The 12,395-nt window shown below is 42.8% G+C and overlaps 1 protein-coding gene across 2 annotated transcripts in view; it reads left to right on the forward strand.

Annotated features, from left to right (window-relative positions):
* The window catches only part of VPS53 (VPS53 subunit of GARP complex), a 173,833-nt gene that overhangs the window by 135,797 nt on the left and 25,641 nt on the right, over positions 1–12,395 (forward strand). For both annotated transcript variants that reach the window (XM_014583842.2, XM_006167524.3), the window contains exon 17: positions 333–411. In XM_014583842.2, coding sequence (XP_014439328.1) covers positions 333–411 — 79 coding nt within the window. The remainder of the gene's footprint in view (positions 1–332; positions 412–12,395) is intronic.

Genomic DNA, 12,395 nt, shown 5'->3' on the forward strand with positions numbered 1-12,395 from the left:
AACTCTTTATTTTTATTTTTATTTTTTTCCCATTCTGACTTCGGTGTTTTTGGAAAACAGGTACTTTTGGAGTAGGATATGAAGAGGGAGTCTGTGGGTGGCAGTTGGAAAGACTAGCCATAGAGTTGTGTCCTGGCTGGGTGGGGATCTACTCTGACAAGACCAAAACATGAAGAAAGAGCCAAACTACTCCTCCATGGTCATTCATTAAAACTCAAGATTTTTATGGTGAAATGATGAACCTAATTTTTACACAGCTGTCTAAAATATTTGGGAGGGCCTATGTCAGTCATTATTGAAGTTGTGACCACAGCCGTCTGTGTGATTCGCAGTGTCATCTCCAGTAGTATTCAATTGTTGGTTCAGGATCTGGATGCTGCCTGTGACCCTGCCCTGACTGCCATGAGCAAGGTAAGCTTTTGGGAGATGGCTTCTTACCAGACTTCCAAGCATGACCCAAGATGGTTTCTATCAGCTCTTGCTTAGAGCTTTGTCACGGTCTTCAGCACTGAAAGCATCTCTGAGTGGAGAGTGGAAATACTATTCAGAGTTCCCTAGCGCACTCAGTTCATCTCATACCTTAGATCGAATTGCTTGTCCTTTTAGAATGAGACAGGCAGCAAATGTGTTTGGTGAGTCTAAAGGAGACATCTTTGATTAACATCTGACACATGCTGAAAACCTTAATGTGGTCTCGCCAGAATGGGTGTTTTTGTTAGTGCTTAAAGCAGTAACTTCTGACTCATTCTTCATGCTTGCCCACTGAGAGGTTTTTCCGATTCTTTCTGAGCACTGGTGCCAATGCAAGATTATTTGATTAGGTTGTAAACTCTGCTTTTCTAATATTGCAATGGTCCCATGAGTTAACTGCGGGCCCTCAAATCCCCTCCCTTGACACTTACATGTTCTACTTCATGTTTCTATTTTTGACTTTTATGTGCCCACGTCCTGTCTTCCCAAAAGAATGTCAGTTCCTGGGCTAGCCAGGTGGCGTGATGGTTAATGTGGCTAGAGCCCACTTCACTATCTGGATCTTGGACCTGATGGCTTGAAAAATACACTGGGACAGTGGGGATCAGCAGATGATGTAATGGTTACATTGCTGGTCTCCCACATGGTTGACCACAGTTCAGGTCTCGGACCCAGTGGCTTGAAACTCACACCGGACGTGCGCGCGCGTGTGTGTGTGCCCAAGATCCCAAGCGGAAAATGAAGGAGAAGGGATTATGGTGTGGCCATCCCCCCTGGGGCGGTGATTTCTTGCTTTCTATCTCTGTCTCTCTTCAGCAAGCACACATGCCCTATAGCAAAAACTTAAAAATTTTAAGAAATAAATTAATCTAAAAGTTTTAAGTGCCTTGACTATGTCTAAATTATCCTCTATCTCTCATATTGTCTTGAATATAGAAGACTTACGTGTGTTGGTTAAGTTAGAAATGGACAATTCTTCATTATAGATTTCTAAACCTGAATTATATGATGCTGCCCACTCTAGAACATTGCAGAGCAGGGATCAGCAAACTGTAGACCAAATCTGGCCCACTGCTTGTTTTTGTAAATATAAACTTTATTTACTTCATTTATGCGACAGTGATAGAATTGAGTAATTGCAGTAATTGCAGCAGAGACCATGTAGCCTACAAAGCCTAAGATATCTACTGTCTGGCTCTTCACTAAGTGTGCCAATGCCTGTTCTAGAGTCACAGGATCTCGTAGTGTTCTCGTAAATTCTGGAGAAAGAAATGCTCTGGGGCTTTCCTGGCCAATAGCAGAGGGCAGTGGAAAGAACACCAACTTTGGAGTCAGACAGATCAGACTCTTTCAGTTTTTCCTTTGAGTGTGTTGAGCAAATTACTTACCCTGTCTGGGCCCAAGTTACCTCAATATGTACGTGACATGTGGATTTCTGCCTCTCAGGACTGTGGGGATGGAACATGAAGAGAGACTGTCCCAGTCACATAAGAAGTGCTCAATAAATGACAGTTAAGTTAAATGACAGTTCTTGTTGCATTTTGTTAGGGGTGGCCATGTCACAAGGTTGTGTAAGCAGACATTTGGTCTGAATTGGTTTTGCTGTAGATTGTAAATATTTAACCCAGAAAAAGGACTAAACCCAAAGTTTAGGCTTTGGGGTTTTATGAAGTGAAGTAGGAAGTCCTGAAATAGTTGATGTCACCAAGTTTCTCTTCAAGTAGCTGATCTTTTCACCAATCAGATGCCAGTGTGTATTTCCACTATTTCAGGCGTTTACAGCAGAACCCTCGAGTGGGCAGATTGGGGCTAATCCATTTTCTTGAAGGAACTCGACTCAGAGGATTCATTTGGTAGGCCCTGATTATCCCCTAGCTGCTGGGGAGCATTCATGGCATCCTGAATGTGATCTGTTCCAGCTGCCATCTCTCCTGAACACACTATAGATCGGAATGCAGCTGGTGAAAGAATGTCTGCATTTACCAGAGGAAGTGTGGATATTTTTTCCCCAGTGAAACAACAGTTAGAGGGCGTTTAACACTCCAGGTGTTGCTTGTATGAACTGTCGGTTCATTGCGTGTATTTCCCTCACACTCCCACCTAGCCCACCATCCATTTCTCCCCCAGACCCACACCAGCAAATATTAAGAGAGACTGTACCTTCAGAATCTTTTGTTTATATCGTAAGAAAAACCACAGACTTGGGAACACAGCAGCTGGGAGACCATTACTTTTTGTCTGACTCTTCTGGAGTTCTAGCAAAATGAAAGCCATGTGATGAAAATAAACAAGCCAAGCAGTCATAGATTGGTTTAACATACACTCTGTTATTTGTGTCTGCATCCTGTTTTGTGTAGTTTCTTCTAGAATTAAAAAAAAAAAAATGTATGATGATGATTGTCTTAGTCTCTGATTCTGTCATTTTTGCTGCTAGCTGAACAGGTCAGTTCAGACGTGACCCAGCACATTGCTGAGAGAAGCAAGGCTGGAAAAGGCATGGTCCTTTTCCCAAGCTGCTAGGATCCAGTTTTCCTCACTGGCTCGGGGAGGCAGTTGGTGAGCCCCAAGGGACTCTTGCTTCTGGTATTAAGCAAAGTGTTGGGCAAGAGATATATGAGATGAGAGGAATGCCCAGGTAATAGTAATACAAAATATGAGGAAATCAGTACCATAAGAAAGGCACAAAAACACCATCTTTAAAAAGAGAGAAGAGGGGCCAGCAGATGGTGTGGTGGTTGGGTTGCTGGACTCCCACGTAGCTAACCAGGTTCAAGTCCTGGACTTGACAGCTTCCTATCTTGCTCCCCCCACCACCATCTTTCCATCTCTCTCTGGTGAGCGCACGTGTCCTGCAGCAAATTTTAAAATAATAATAATAAATAATTTTTTTAACAAGAGAGTGAAGAGTTTTTTATATCTAAGTGGGAAGACAAGGAACACCTTCATAAGGAAGTGGTATTTGTAGTAGGCAGAGTTTGGCATGAATTTGTGACTAGGAGGGCATTCTAAACAGGATAACAATATCAAGAAAGGTTTGTGAAGTTAGGAAAGCCCAGACTTTTGTCAAAATTGCCAGTCTTATTAAATGTCTTAGGAATTCCACCCACATAGTCAAGATTAGAGACTACACTTCCGGAACCAGTAGTGGCCTGGTGGTTAAGGCGCTAGACTCCCACATGGCCAACTACAGTTTGAAACCTGGACCTGGCAGCTTGCTTTCTCACTCCCCTTCCCCGTCTCTGGTGAGCACACATGCTCTATATCAAATTTAAAAATGATAATAAAATTAACTAATTGTTCGAAAGAAAAATAACTATGCTGCCCTCAAGTTGACTTTATTGGGCAGAAAACTCAAATATCAGTGCTGTAAACAAATGTATTTTATAAATTATGAGCAAAATTAATGTTGTACTCGCCCAAGTGGAATGGAGTTGTTGGATGATTCTAAACTGACGGAAGGAGGCTTCCTTACAAGACAGATTGAGTCAGGCAGTTTGGTTCTTTCTTTCTCCTGGGAGGAGACCTAATTCTCATTGAAGGCACCCAGTAGTCTCCTCCTTGGCTGGTATTGAAGCTTTCCTTACTTGCCCTCTCTCCACTTTAGTGGCTCAGTTTCCGCCACTTCTCTGTGTATGTTCCCTGCAGTCCAGCCTCCGAGCAGGATTGTACCATGCCATGCATACACAGTAAGAGCAGGGCTTTTTGGCTGATGTGGCAGCGGAGGCAACAATCAGCTTGTGTCGCATGCCTGAGAGCAGAGGAGCAGTGAGTCGATGTGCACCCAGTCCTGCCACCCGCACGTGAGTGTTCATGCGTATGCAGTGAGGAGCTCCTCAACCATTCGCAGCCGTGGGAGATGTCAGTCTTCAGTCTTTCTTCATCTGAGCCTGTGACTTTCCTACAGGAGAGAACGTGCTGAGCAGCCAACCCAAGAATTCCAACCTGCCTGTGTGTTTTTCCCTGAAAACTAACCAACTGTCCTTCTGATATATTTGTCTTTTCTTTTTCATACTATGTCCAAAGCCATATAGCTTACAGTACTAAAGCCAGAAATAAAACCTAGTCTCCCCATTCTTAGAAAGGTAGTTTGGAGTGTTTTGGTGGAAATATGCAGAGTTCTGTCTTTTGCATATATAATCTGCAAATCTATAGGAGTTCGTATGTCTGACTCTGACTTTACAAGTAGAATTTTTAAAAAAGGGGAGAAAGGGACCAGAAGTTGGCATAATGGCTATGTAGTCGACCGCGGTTCAAGTCCCGGACCCGGTGACTTAAACTCACTGGGTGTATATGCATGCGTGCATGCGTGCGTGCCTAAGATCCCAAGAGGAGGATGGAAGAGAAGGGATTACAGTGTGACCACCCCCCTGGGGTGTGATTTCTCGCTTTCTGTCTCTGTCTTTCTGACAAGTGCACGCGCCCTATAGCAAAAACCTCTCCAAAAAAATAAAAAGGAAGGAAGAAATCTATAGTCTCCTTAGTGGGTGTATATGCATGCGTGCATGCGTGTGTGCCTAAGATCCCAAGAGGAGGATGGAAGAGAAGGGATTACAGTGTGACCACCCCCCTGGGGTGTGATTTCTCGCTTTCTGTCTCTGTCTTTCTGACAAGTGCACGCGCCCTATAGCAAAAACCTCTCCAAAAAAATAAAAAGGAAGGAAGAAATCTATAGTCTCCTTAGAAAGGACCTTGGGGTGGACCAGGAGATGGCATGGAGGTTATATCGCTGCCCCACATGGCCAACTGTGCTTCAAAGTCCCAGACCCAGTGGCTTGAAACTCAGGTTGGGTGCGTGTGCTTGTGTGCCCAAGATCCTAAGAGGAGAAAGAATTGTGGTATGGCCATCCCCCCTGGGGGGTGGGGGGCAGTTGCTTACTTTCTCACTGTCTATGTCCTTTTCTCCGGTGAGTGCACATGCCTTAAAGCAAAAACCTCAAAAAAAAGAACTTTGGTCTCATGCCTCCCACGCCCGCCGCCCCTTACTAGGGCTTCTTACACATCACTAGGTTGAAAGAATCTTTCTCCATCCAAAATCAAACACACATAGCTCTTTGTCCATTGATGATAGTTTCGAGGGGTGGGAAACAAAAAAAAAGAAAAAGAAAGAAACTGAACAAATTAAATTTCCTTACAGTCTGACATGTAATTTTGATTAGGTTTCAGGATTGTGAACATGTACTAATTCAGGAGGCTACAGTACGATCCCCCAAAGACATTTCTAAATAGCTAGAACAGTCCTCAAATCTGTTCTCATTTTTCTCAGTCATTAAAATGCAGATCTATCTCAGAAGGTTTAAGAATGCCATGGTTAAGAAATCCTCAAATTTACTTTCCACTTATAATCAAAACATCTCTTTCTTTTTTCATAAAAAGAACATCTTATACAATAAAAGAAAATTACCTTCATTATAGAAAAAACGGATTTTTTTCAGCTCAGCCACAGTGGTATAAATGGTAGAGGATGGAGTGCAATACTGGAGCCATACAAGAAGCCCAGGTTTGAATCCACGTCAACCTGAACGCTCTAGCACACCCAGGTGTGCTCATGATCCTGGTTGTCTGAGAGGCTGGGGAGGGATCAGAGCATGGCAAGACCCTGTCAAAAGTACCCCCCTTTTTCAATAAGTAAAGTAAACTTTAAAAAGAAAAAGTACAGATTTTTTTTTAAAAAAATTAAATCACTTAGAATTCCAATTAACAGATTTCTTTGAGTGTTTTTTATTCATTATAGATTTAAAAATAAAAATAAGTTTATACTTTACACAGTTTTATAAACATTTTCTCACTTTACTAAGGTTTTTAAAAATAATTATTTAATTTTATTGTGTTTTTTTTTTTTTTTGAGAAGTTTTTGCTATAGGTCGCATGCACTTGCCAGAGAGACAGAGAGATAGAAAGCGAGAAATCACCCCCCGGGGGGATGGCCATGCTGCAATTCCTTCTCCTCTATTCTCCTTTCGGGATCTTGGGCATACATGTGCACACGATGGTATGAGTTTAAGGCATAGGGTCTGAGACTCAGACTGCTGTTGACTAAATGGGAGTCCAGCAACACAGCCATTACGCCAACTGCTGGTCCCTATTTATTATTATTTTTTAATCTGATCAGAGAGAGACAGACAGGGAGACAGAAGGAAAGTGAGAAAGCCAGCCAGCAGATCCGGTACTCAAACTGCAGTTGACCATGTAGAAATCCAGCGTCTCAACTACCATGTCACCTGCTGGCCCCTAACTTACTTTTAATAGTTTTCTGTGTCATTTACTCTATAACTACAAAATTTTTAATGTTTGTGTGGTATTCTGTAGGACAAAGTACTTATTGTTAAAATCAAACAATAGTTCATGTTTAGCACGGGATTGATATATGTGAGGCATTGTTAAGAGCATTTTATAAATTATCTTTGATAACAGATTATAGATACTGTTATCATCTCTGTTGTATAGATGAGAAAAGTGTGGTTTAGAGAGATTAGGTGACCTTCCCAAGTTGCACCTCTACAAGATTGCATAGACGGTGTTAGAACTCAAACTGGCTAGCTCTAGATTTCATTACTTTCAATACTAGATCTATTACTTCCCGTAAAATACAGTTATAACTTTCATTCACTGCTAGAGGGCATGTGCGCTTACCAGAGAGAGGCAGAGAGAAAACCGCCACCACCACTCCCAGTGGGACATGGTCATACCGCAATCCTTTTCCTCCACTTCTCCATCTGGTCAGGATTTGGACACACATGTTTGTGCACCTGGTGTGTTTTTCAAGCCACCAAGGCTGAGATTTAAACCATGGTCAACCATGTCAGATGCGGCTCCCTTAAGAGCTATGGGGCTAGCCCTCCTAAAAAAATATTTAATCTATTTACTTTTGATGACTATTTCAGTTATTTCTGGATTTTCACATTTATAAATAGTCTAACAGTGGATAGCTTTGTGTGTATGTATTGGGGATGGGGCATTCTTGACATTCATAATAATTTTGGATTAATTTTTTTTCCCTAGTTTTGCTATAGGGTGAGTGCACTAGCTGGAGAGAGACAGAGATAGAGACAGAGAGAGAGAGAGAGAGAGAGAGAGAGAGAGAGAAATCACCCCCAGAGGGGATGGCCATGCCACAATCTCTTCTATTCTCCTCTCAGGATTTTAGACATACATACATGTGTACCCAGCATGTTTTTCAAGCCACTGGGTTTTTCAAGCCACTGGGTTTTTCAAGCCGCTGGGTCTGGGACTGGAATCGGAGTCGGCCATGTAGGATCCAGCCACCTTAACTACTATGCCACCAGCTGGCCTAGCTTCAGGTTAATTGCCGTAAAGGACATTGCAGAGATCAAAGAGTATGTAAATACTCAGTTTTTGTTAGATATTTTCAAATTACTTTTAAGAAAGATTATATAAATTCACCTTTCCACTGACCCTCTGTTATTCTCCTTTTCATTCTGATCGTCTTGTTTTTCCCCTTGAAGTGAAGGAGCATGTACCCCCGAACCCGAAGGCAAGAGGAGTCATTTCTTCCCCCTCTGCACCACCATTACTGCTACACATCATCTCTTTATCTACCGCTTCATCGTAGGCGGAGTTTGCTTGTCCCAGTTCCCCCAGCTAATTTCACAGTCACTTAGGCTAGTAGCTGTTCTTTTGGAAAGGAACATTTTGTAAAGTGGAAAGAACATGGACTTTGGAGCTAGACAAGCTGATGTCTAGATCTCAGGCCTGTTGATTTACCAGTTATGCTTTCTTGTCCTCAAGTCTTCTGATCATCTGTAAAGCAGGAGTGATAATACCTTCTTTAGTGCAGCACTGTAAACAGTGCATTCGTGTGAAAGTGCCAGTCATGGAGCCTGGTACATAGTAAGCACTCCATAAATGCCCCTTGCCCAGTTACAGATGGGCATTCCCACACAGTGCCTGGTCCATGCTGTGCAGGTAGACAGTACCTGCAAGTACAGCAGATGTTCGTTGTGGGAGTAAAAGCAGCCTATGCGCGCCTCAGGGTAAGAGAGGGTTGCGGGCACGCATCCTGGGTAAAGCCCATTGCTTGGAGCCATCAGCCCAGCAACCTAAACAGAGCACAGAACACTAATTGAAGTGTTCCCAGAGTCCTAATGTCTCTAATTCAATGATCTGCGTATCCCTCTAATTCAGTGATCAACATGAATAGGTGGGGGCCAGCCGATGGCATGGTGGTTAAGGCAGTGGATTTCCACATGGGTGACCACTTTTCAAGTCCCAAACCTGGCTTGAAAATCATGCTGGGCCTGTGTGTGTGTGTGCTCAAAATCCTGAGAGAAGAATAGAGGAAAAGGGATTGTGGCATGGCCATACCCTCCTGGGGGATGATTTCTTACTCTTACTTTCTCTCTTTGCCTCTCTCCAGCGAGCATACATCCCATGGCAAAAACCTTAAAAAAAAATTTTTTTTTAATAAAAATAAAAAATGAATAGGTGGAAATTTACAATATGAGGAAAATTATTTTCTCAGAGGACCTCTTTCTAAGCTTCATATAGCAAGAGGAAAAAAAAAGGTCTAGTGGGATAGTTGTGGAACTCTGTTCTCTGCTTAGTGGACTGGGCGGAATCCTCTGCTGCAGTGCGCTCTTGCTACGAGAGTGAGTGTCTCCCAGCCTGCCCTGTGCAGTGCTAGCATGGACTACCGCTCGCTCCTCCAGCAGCAGAAGCAGAGCACGGGGTACGCTGGGCCATGCAGTCTCCCTGTGGCTTGTTTTTTCTTTCAGGTTGGCATCTCAGTTACTGCTCTTCTGTCAACTGTTTCTTGTCATTTATCTAATACCAGCTGAACCCCACCTGGTATTCAACTCTACCCCCACCCCCAAACAAAAAGCACAGAAGGAAAAACGTTAAGTATAGAGAGGTAATGTTTAAATGTCAGAGCTGCTTACCTGAAAAGGTCGAAGTCTTTTTTTTTTTTAATTTGCAAGAGGGTATGTGAGCTCACCAGCGAGAGACAAAGAGAGAAGGAAGATGAGAAAGCACTCCCCATGGGCATGGTCACAGTGCCATTCCTTATACTGTTTCTCCCGTCAGGATTTTGGGCATGTATGCACATACACCCAGCATGTTTTTCAAGCTGCCAGGTCCAGGACTTGAACATTATGATCGGCCATGTGGGATCTAGCAGTCTTAACCACCATGCTACCAGTTGGCCTCTGAAGGCTTATTTCTGCTGATGGCATTTCATGATGTTTGTTGTGCTACTGTTTGCAGGCTATTGTTTAGTTCCTTTTTTGAAAGACACCTTTGCTTGACTACGTTTCATTAACCTGTCCTTGAGAAACAGGACGTACCTTGAACTAAGGCCTAATTAAGTGCATTTATTCTTTCTTGTTTTGACAAGTGTCTAGCAAGCAACCTGGTATAGTGCTTGGGCTTTAAAAAGTTTGCCTCGGGACCAGCAGTTAGTGTAATGGCTATGTCGCTGGACTCTCATGTAGTTGATCACAGTTCGAGTCCCAGACCCGGTGACTTAAACTCATACCAGGGGCGTGTGCGTGCCTGCCCAAGATCCCAGGAGGAGAATGGAGGAGAAAGGATTGTGGCGCGGCCATCCCCCCGGGGGTGTGTGTGTGTATGTGTGTGATTTCTCACTCTCTGTCTCTCTCTTTCTGGCAAGCGCACACGCACTGTAGGAAAAAACCTCTCAAAAAAAAAGTTTGTCTCAACTTTTATCATTGGTCAACTGTGTAACTCTGGGCAAATTATCTAATCTCTAACCTTTTTGAGTTTTCTCATCTGCAAGACTGTTGTGAGAACTAAATGACATTACAGATGGATGGTGAATTAGTTACAAATAGTGCCCAGCAAACCACCTGTACATGGTAGATCCTAATGTAGGTATCTTGGGCAATTCAAGTGACAGCCCAAACCATAACTCATCCAGGATGGATGATGGTCAGGCACCAGTCATCTGAGGAAAGGACTGCACAGAATCACTACTAACTATAGTTTGCACAGTTTTTAAAAACAATAAAATCAGGCCTTTAGTGGTGTACATTGGTTGATGCTGATACTCAACAAGCTAAGGCCACATGGGAGGCCCAAGTTCATTTCCTAGCCCAACATTTAAGAAAATGATAATCAAAAACCAGGCTGGGGGTCCTGGCAGGTAGCGTGGTAGTTGGGGTTCTGGACTCCCACATGGCCGACAATGGTTCGAGTCCCAGACCTGGCAGCTTGCCTTCTCTCTCTCTCTCTGGTCAAATTGAATAATAAATATAACAAAATAAAACAATTCTTAAAAAACAAAAACAAAACAAAACAAAAAAAACCTAGGCTGGGGTAGTGCATCTGTAGTCCCAGCTACTCAGAAGGCTGAGGCAGGAGGATTGTGACATAGCAAAGACCCTACTTAAAAAATAAGTAAGTGTGGGACCAACAGATGGCATTATGGTTATATCACGGGAATCCTATGAAGTAACTGTAGTTCAAGTCCCAGATCCAGTGACTTAAAACTCACCCTGGACATGTGTGCCTGTGTGCTCAAAATCCTAAGAGGAGAATGGAGGAGAAGGGATTGCAATGTGGCCATCCACCCTGGGGGGTGATTTTTTTTTTCCTCTGTCTCTCCAGCAACTGCATGTGGCATATAGCAAAAGTCTCTCTCTCAAAATAAATAAATAAATACATGTGCATATGTATGTATGTCTAAAAATATCAAACCATTTCATTGTTTTCAGTACTGTAAATCCTTTTCTTTATTAAGGTAACTTAATTTTTTTTAAATTATTTTATTTTAATTAATTTATTCATTTATTTATTTTAATTTGACTTGAGAGGAACAGAGAGAGAGAGGGAAAGTGAGAAAGCAAGCTGCCAGGTCTGGGACTCAAACCGCAGTCAGACATGTAGGAGTCCGGTACCCTTAACCACCACACCACCTGTCAGCCTCAAGGTGATTTAAATTTAAAGTCCATGTGACTTTGCTTGCTTATACTTTTTTTTCTTTCTTTTTTTTTTTTTTAATTTTTGCTATAGACTGCATGTGCTCACCAGAGGGAGAGAGACAGAGACAGAGCAAAAGGGAAAGTGAGAAATCACTCTCCAGGGGAATGGCCATACCACATCCTTCTCCTCCATTCTCCTTTCAGGATATGGGGCATGCACACACATGCTTCTGGTATGTTTTTCAAACCACCTGATCTGTGACTTGAACTACAGAGTTAGCCATGTGGGAGTCCAGCAATGTAACCACCATGTCACCTGCTGGCCTGCATGTATTTCTTTTAACTTGACCGTTGGAGTCATAGCTGGCTAAAGCATTAAAGCAAACTAGATCTTTTCACATACATTCTGCCTGTCGACATGTACTGACTTGGCCAGCAGCTATCAGGAGGAATTAGCTGATGTCCATCTGGACTAACCCGCAGGAATTTCGAGTCTCATGTCTTGTACTCTGTCATGCTTCAGAGTTGCTTTGCAGCCCATGACAGAGTATGCCACCACTTCCCCTTATGATCTTCCTTTAGTGGAGGAATGCTTTGATAATTGTTTATAAACTGTTTGCAGATTCTGAAACACAGAATGCTGCCCACTTGGAAAGCAGTAGTCATTGCCATGGAAGAGCTTCACGCTGAGTGAGGTGAGAGGCACCATGCCCGACCAGGTTTGCTGTGCTTACCCAGGGCACTTTGCTCCAGCGCTGGGGGAAAGATGATGTACGGACTTACCAGCACCTGCCAATTTTGGCCTCACCCTATGAGCTCATTTAAAAATCACCTAGGAAGTTCATTGTTTGGATGAGTCAAATCTTTTAATTCAGATGGAAAAAGAATACTCTTGAATAAGAAAAAAGATAATGAGGCTAATGAGGAAAATACCACTCATGACAAAAGCATTGGAATAGTTTCTTAGTTTCTCCATTCTTTGTGTGTGTATGTGTGTGTGTTCCCAGTAAAAAATTAGAGATATTG

Source organism: Tupaia chinensis, unplaced genomic scaffold (genome assembly GCF_000334495.1).
Source record: "Tupaia chinensis unplaced genomic scaffold, TupChi_1.0 Scaffold144899_1, whole genome shotgun sequence".
Classification (NCBI taxonomy): Eukaryota; Metazoa; Chordata; class Mammalia; order Scandentia; family Tupaiidae; genus Tupaia; species Tupaia belangeri.